This window comes from Olea europaea, unplaced genomic scaffold (assembly GCF_002742605.1).
Source record: "Olea europaea var. sylvestris unplaced genomic scaffold, O_europaea_v1 scaffold2312, whole genome shotgun sequence".
Classification (NCBI taxonomy): Eukaryota; Viridiplantae; Streptophyta; class Magnoliopsida; order Lamiales; family Oleaceae; genus Olea; species Olea europaea.
In genome coordinates, this window is record NW_019241216.1 from 129 (window position 1) to 6673 (window position 6545).

At 32.3% G+C, this 6545-nt stretch overlaps 1 protein-coding gene across 1 annotated transcript; it reads left to right on the forward strand.

Annotated features, from left to right (window-relative positions):
• Positions 1 to 5480: 5480 nt before the first annotated feature.
• On the forward strand, positions 5481 to 6337 carry LOC111381485 (ethylene-responsive transcription factor 12-like). Its single transcript, XM_023005268.1, has one exon. The coding sequence runs from the start codon at positions 5701 to 5703 to the stop codon at positions 6178 to 6180; it is 480 nt and encodes a 159-aa protein (XP_022861036.1). The 5' UTR covers positions 5481 to 5700; the 3' UTR covers positions 6181 to 6337.
• Positions 6338 to 6545: the final 208 nt, after the last annotated feature.

Here is a 6545-nt window from a genome sequence, read left to right on the forward strand (position 1 = left end):
GTCGATAAGCAAGCACTTGAAATTAGAAATTAGAATCCTCAATGATATAACAATTTTCATAGCAACTTCACCTTTCCTGTTACCAAAAATAAATAGAGTTACAGAACTATAAACCAACCAAAACAATCTAATTTAGCTCAATGATTAAATGAAACAAGCAGTGAAAAATCATTGACCTTAAAACTGATTATGTTCTTTATGATCAGCATCTGATGTTGGTCTACAAATTTTTGTTCATCTCACTTGAATCATTCGATACAAAGCCAGTCAGCTCTCAAAAATATCATATTGACTTGCTTACATCCCCCCATTATTACGCCAAATTACCAACTGTGATTACAAGAATAATTAGCAGCATTAGGTCATTGATTTCAGCTTTCCTTCACTGGGATAACATTTTGATTAATGGAGGCAAGTTGCCAAGTCAAGCCAGGAAAAGCATAGCCAGAATTCCTTTCTTTGCTTGATAAGCCAATCCTCGTGATCCGGATTTGAGTTCTCCATCATGACACAAGAATTGGCATGTGTTCAAATGGTTTTCTCACCCCTTCCTCTCCAAACAGCCCTTCACCATTGAAAGGGTCGTAGCCCATTGCCGTCATCACCCAGTAATAATTTGACGACGCATCATCTCCACCTACCACTCTGATTCTCCATAACTATGGCCCGGTTTGGTAACCATTTTTTTCAAAATGCATTTTTCTCTCTCTTTTTTTTAATTACACATTCTTTATTAAAATAATATTACACGTAAATAAAAAAAATTTCCTTATTTTTCAACTACACATTTTTCATTAATTTACTATTCAAAAATGCATTTTTACATAAAAATGTCTCTCAAACACCCTCTATATATATATCAATACTACACATACAGGGAAACTTTCACAGAATTTCATTGGAAGTTAGCAAAAAAAATAAAAAAATATGCAAATCACATGTTGCCAACACAACACCTGTAAAGAGAAAAATCCCTTATGGTTTTTTCATATCTGCATGTATGTGCGCACAAATAATCTCCTTTTGTTTACTGAGTAATGAGTTAATTTTAACCACTTATTTTTCAAATTAAAGCTGAAAACAATAATTATTTGTTAAAAAATTAGTATTTTTATTGTGAATTAATTAATTGTCAAAATAAATTTTTAAAAAATTACAAAAAAAAAAAAAGAAAGAAAAAAAAAAGAAAAAGAACTAGAATATGGTATAGGTAAACTAAGGGAAGAAAAATATATTTTTACATATTTTACATAAAAAGAGTTCTAAATATATTATATGTAGATTACTGGGAAAACAATGGTTTATTATATACTATTTATGACAAATTTCATATTTGGTAACTTGACATGACCTTTTCAACCCACAAGAGACTCTTGTTCTATTATCTGCCACAAAGAACTATTATGAATAAGACTAAAGGTTACTAAGCCTTTGTTTGGATTTCCTTTTTAGTTTATAGTGTTGAGAATTTCCTTTTTAGTTTATAGTGTTGAGAGTTGAACAATTGATAATACTTGTGGATAATATAGAGTATGTGAATAATGTTAAATAAATTGGTGCATGTAGGGATAGAGAAGAAATTAGAAATCAATAATTAGGAATTGATTTAGAGTCCTTCTCTCTCCAAATTATGTCAAAATAATTTTCAAATTATTTTTGAGTTTCAATATTTAGTATTCGATATCTTTCATTCTACAAGAGATCAGTTAAGCATTGGTTCACTCAGCAAAATTGATATTGTGCTATATTAATTTGGAAAGAAACGTTGTATTTTGAGAGACAAGCACCCATTAGATCCTATTAAATCAGTGCAAGGGCGAAATTCGTCTTAAGCAAATTTGCATTCGCTGCTTCGTTTCATCTCTTTCTAATTTCAACAATTTAGTAAGTCCATATTTTGTACATGTATCTTGGTTTCAGTTAGTCAAAATTGTATCCTATATTCTGCACTTGTAAGTCGCAGTTTTATTGTTTTTCGTGCATGAATTTTTGGTTACGAAATTCAATTCATGCACCAAATTATCCAACAATCTTGAGATGAATTTGCTCATCCCTATAGTGTTTAAAAGCGTTGAGCAATCTTCTGAACGAATTTGTCTCATAGAAACAATACGGCAATCTGCAGGAATTCCAACGAATTCAATGAAGTGTTATATACTTTGAAGAACAGTATCAGGATAAGAGAGGGAAAATGAGATTCAATGCAGTGAATATTTGCAATGAGCATGGTGTAAATTTTTTGACAGTAGGTAGACTATTTATAGATATATTCGTGGCCATTAAAACACTCTTCAAATATTTTCAAAACAATCGTCACTATTCAGGCAGCCCTCCAAAAATTAACAAACAACTATGTTCGAACTAAAACACCACATTTGTTAAGTCTGTAAACAGACAGCCACACTAGAAAATATCCGAAAATAGGCCAATGAAAAATTAATTTTATTGAGTATCTAAGAAATTGATTAATTGTAATTTGGTCCAAAAAAATATAAATAAAAATTGGAATACTCTTGTTTTTTTTTAAATCGGAATAATAGTCCCACTGAAATTAGAGCTCAAAATTGACCCATTTTCACAACTTAAAACCATTTCCAACAAGTAAATTTAATATTTGACTATGAAAAATAATTTTTCAAGAAAACCTAAACAATGGCTAAATAAGAAGGTTCTTAACTTTTGTTTTGCATGATCTTCAATTTTTTTTATTATTATTATTTTTATTTTGGTTTTAAAGTAGTAAGCGACTCATGACATTCTATAAGACACCACCAAAAGTCCAAGAGTTGATTTAGAGGGGATTGGGCTAGGCTTCAGCCCCAGTTCCCTTCCAACCCATTTGAATTTTTTTTTTTTAATTACATATTAGCCCAACTTAAATATAGTTTTCATCTGATCTTGGATCTATTCAACACATAAAAGAGTATATTCTATTATTAACTAAACAAACTTTATGAATAAGATGATGGGTTGCTAGACAAGAGGTTTCCTAACTTATATTTTGCATAACCTTCATTTTTTGTTTAAAATAGTAATCTACTTTAATGCTAAGCTCTTATGTTGATTAAGATAGGTCCAAAATATGAGAAATCCTAGTTCTATTACTGACCAAAAATATTTTATGAATAAGACAATGAGTGGCTCAATAAGAGGAATCTTAACTTGTGTTTTGTATAATCTTAATTTTTAATTAGGTACTTTAATACTAATTCAAATAATATTGATTTTATATCTTTGATAAAACACAAAAATTAGGTTAACAAAACGGTAAAGGAACATGCATGCCTAAATTCAAAATACAAAAGGGAAAAAGAATACAACAAAATATTTAAACAGAAATTCAACATTTTTAAATTTCAATGATTGATGAGTTAGTGGGCAATGTACTTATAAAAAGTCTTGCAAAATATATTAATAAAAAATTATTATACAAATTGTAAACATTTAGGAACTTAGGTAAGAGTCCAAAATATAAATAAGGGAGTAAAAAAAACAAAAAAAAAACAAAAAACAAAAAAAAAACTAACTTTTGCAAATAATGTCCGATTTGGTTCACATATGACAAATCAATTAGAAATATGCTACTTGTACATAAAAAAAATATACATAAGGAATGACATAAAATGATATGGAGAGAAAGATTGGATAAAAAAGTTGACTGTGTTTTAAAATGACAAATGATCAAGTGACATGTAGTATTATATAACTCATTATATAAAACTTGATGTACGTGTATCAAGGTTTGTACAATTATAGTGCCTATCTATGAAAGGGCTATCTGGTAATTCAATTATATGATATAGGCAAGATAATATATTAGACTCTGTTTGATAGCATTAAATTCTATAGAAAATGTCACATTCAAAGAATTCGTTTTCTACTTTAACTGTTTGATACGAAAGTGAAAATGGAGTTCGAATTTCAAGGTACAAACATTTAAAGCATGTTTTTGTTTTTTCCTTTTCAACTTACATGGAATTGATTTGTCTTTTCAACCTTTTGCAATCAAATGAATCCTTATTGATTAAAAAAAGAAAAGGAAAAGGCAGAGGCGCTACTCGTACGTAAGGATAGCAGCGACAAGTGTCATCAATCAGCGACTCTTGCCTACCTCCTCCAAACCCACACACACAAGTGCCCTATTTTCTCTTTTTTAGTTCCATATACTTCATTCGAGTTGTGCTTGGTGTACAAAGTTTTTTGTATATAAGGGTGTTCATACACTCACATTATGTACACCAAATTTTATCCATTTCATTATGCCTCCCAAGGGTTAGAGACATTCTAGCGTTTAACTCTATAAGGCTTGGCCAACTCCAAAATCGGGTTGACCAGTCACATGTTATAAAATCTATAACGGTCTGCATTGGACGATTTTAATAAAGGTTGAACTCCAACTTTGAGGGCTTCCACCGCCCCACCCCTAGAGTTTTGTGAGGGAGATAAATCGGGAGATGTACCCGAACAGGTCAGGGAACAAGAGCTGTATATATACTGCGCCTACAAGGAATCTAATTTCATGTCTCAGGAATCGAACCCCCACACTACAACTGTCAGCAAGGCGTGAGATAACCTCACTCATGTTCTTTGCACTACTGGGCTATACTTCGGGGGAGGACGATTTTAATATTTGTAAGCAAGAATGACAGCTTAAAACTTATAGAATTTTTTCTTATTAATTATGTTTAAATCTTTTACAATCTCTGTACTTTTTAAAATCTTGTACAATTAATATACATTTTGTAATTACATTTCATCGGATGAAATAATTAAAGTTAAATAAGATTTACTAACTAATCATCGTGTTAAGTTTGAAGTTGCAAAACCATTGCCTGATTTGCATTTACATAGTTGTTGTAGGCATTGAGTTGAAGAATATAAAGAGTCAATGATAGAACAAAAGTTAAATCGTGATTCAAAATAATAATAATAATAATAATAATAATAATAATAATAATAATAATAATAATAATAATATTCTTCCTTTCTTAAAAATAAAGCTTGGAAGATGAGTAATTAATCTCTTGAATACGAAATTGATTGATAAAATTGTTATAATATTAGTCAAATTGAGAATTTGAATCTCAAATGTCAAATTTCAGCATCGTTTAAAATGTAAGCGATTTATTGCAAAGTATCCAAAAGTGCGACAAGTATTGATAGTCTATGAAGTTTGCGTAAGGCATTAAAACTCAAGACAACGCAGTACTCATTTCATGTTCAAAGTACGCAAACTAAAATTCTACAACTATATTACGTAATCGTAGTGGAAATTTAATAGGGGCTACGAATCAAAATCCTTTTTAATGTTTAACATTGTGCATAAATTTTGTAATGCTAAATTGGAACAGCACATTGGAAGGAAAAAGTTGTGTGCATTAACTTCAATTTAAACTATTCAACAAAATCATAAATACGGAATTGAATGTGTGTAGAATAATCAACTTTTATGGAACATCGTATTTTGATGGAAATCAACGGCAGATAAGTGAAAATGGACTAGGTCTTGATTTACACACAAGAACTGCTAAGTTGTTTAATTAAGCCGTCCAGCCGACGATTACGGAGGCTCAGTGGGACCCAACCTTTTCTCACACACACTGCCGCAAAACTCCTCTTTTTAGGCCTCAACATATCGTTGTCTCTCTTTAGAAAACACAGCACCGCTTAAAATTCTCCCTAGAATCCTTTCTCTTGGTCATGGCTTCCATGCGTGAGGGCCACTACAGAGGAGTGAGGAAGCGCCCATGGGGCCGGTACGCGGCGGAGATACGTGATCCGTGGAAGAAAACCAGGGTTTGGTTGGGCACTTTTGACACTCCTGAGGAGGCTGCAATAGCCTACGACGGCGCCGCCAGGTCACTCCGCGGTACCAAGGCGAAGACCAACTTTCCAGTTCCGCCGATAGGTCTTCCCTTGGATCTCAACCTTCCGTCTGATAATCGGTGGGTCTCTCCATCGGGCACTCTCGTGCTAAATGACTTTCTCCGGACTGGGGTCGTTAAAGATGCTAGTTTCAAGGCCGGTGACAATAGCTTATCTCCAGTGGACAATGGTGTTCATGTAGCTTCCTCATCCGGACCTCCGGTTGTGGAAGGCGACGTTCCGGCGAAATGTTTTGGAATTGTGAGACGTGGGTTGCCCATTGACTTGAACGAGCCTCCACCCTTGTGGATGTAGCTAGGTATATAGCATTTTTCCGGCGATGTTGATGTTTTCAAGAACAAACTCTTAACAGTTTTCTTAAACTTATGAAAAAAATTACTACGAGGAACTTGTATGTATATATATCTCATCTTCAAGCTTTATCGTTACTAATTATGAAGAATTTACTCCACTAGAGTCCTCCTTTTCTTGCTTAGTAGTTATCGATTTTAGTTTACTGTTTGAATATTCTCACTGGGTTATAAGACATTTATGTGGAATTAATTAAGTAATTTAACATTTCATTCATAGTTTGTTTGGGAGTAATTTTGAGAATTGACTTTTTGGTGGTTAGAAAAAAAATGAAATTCACTCGTGAGAGAAAAAGTCAAATATGACGA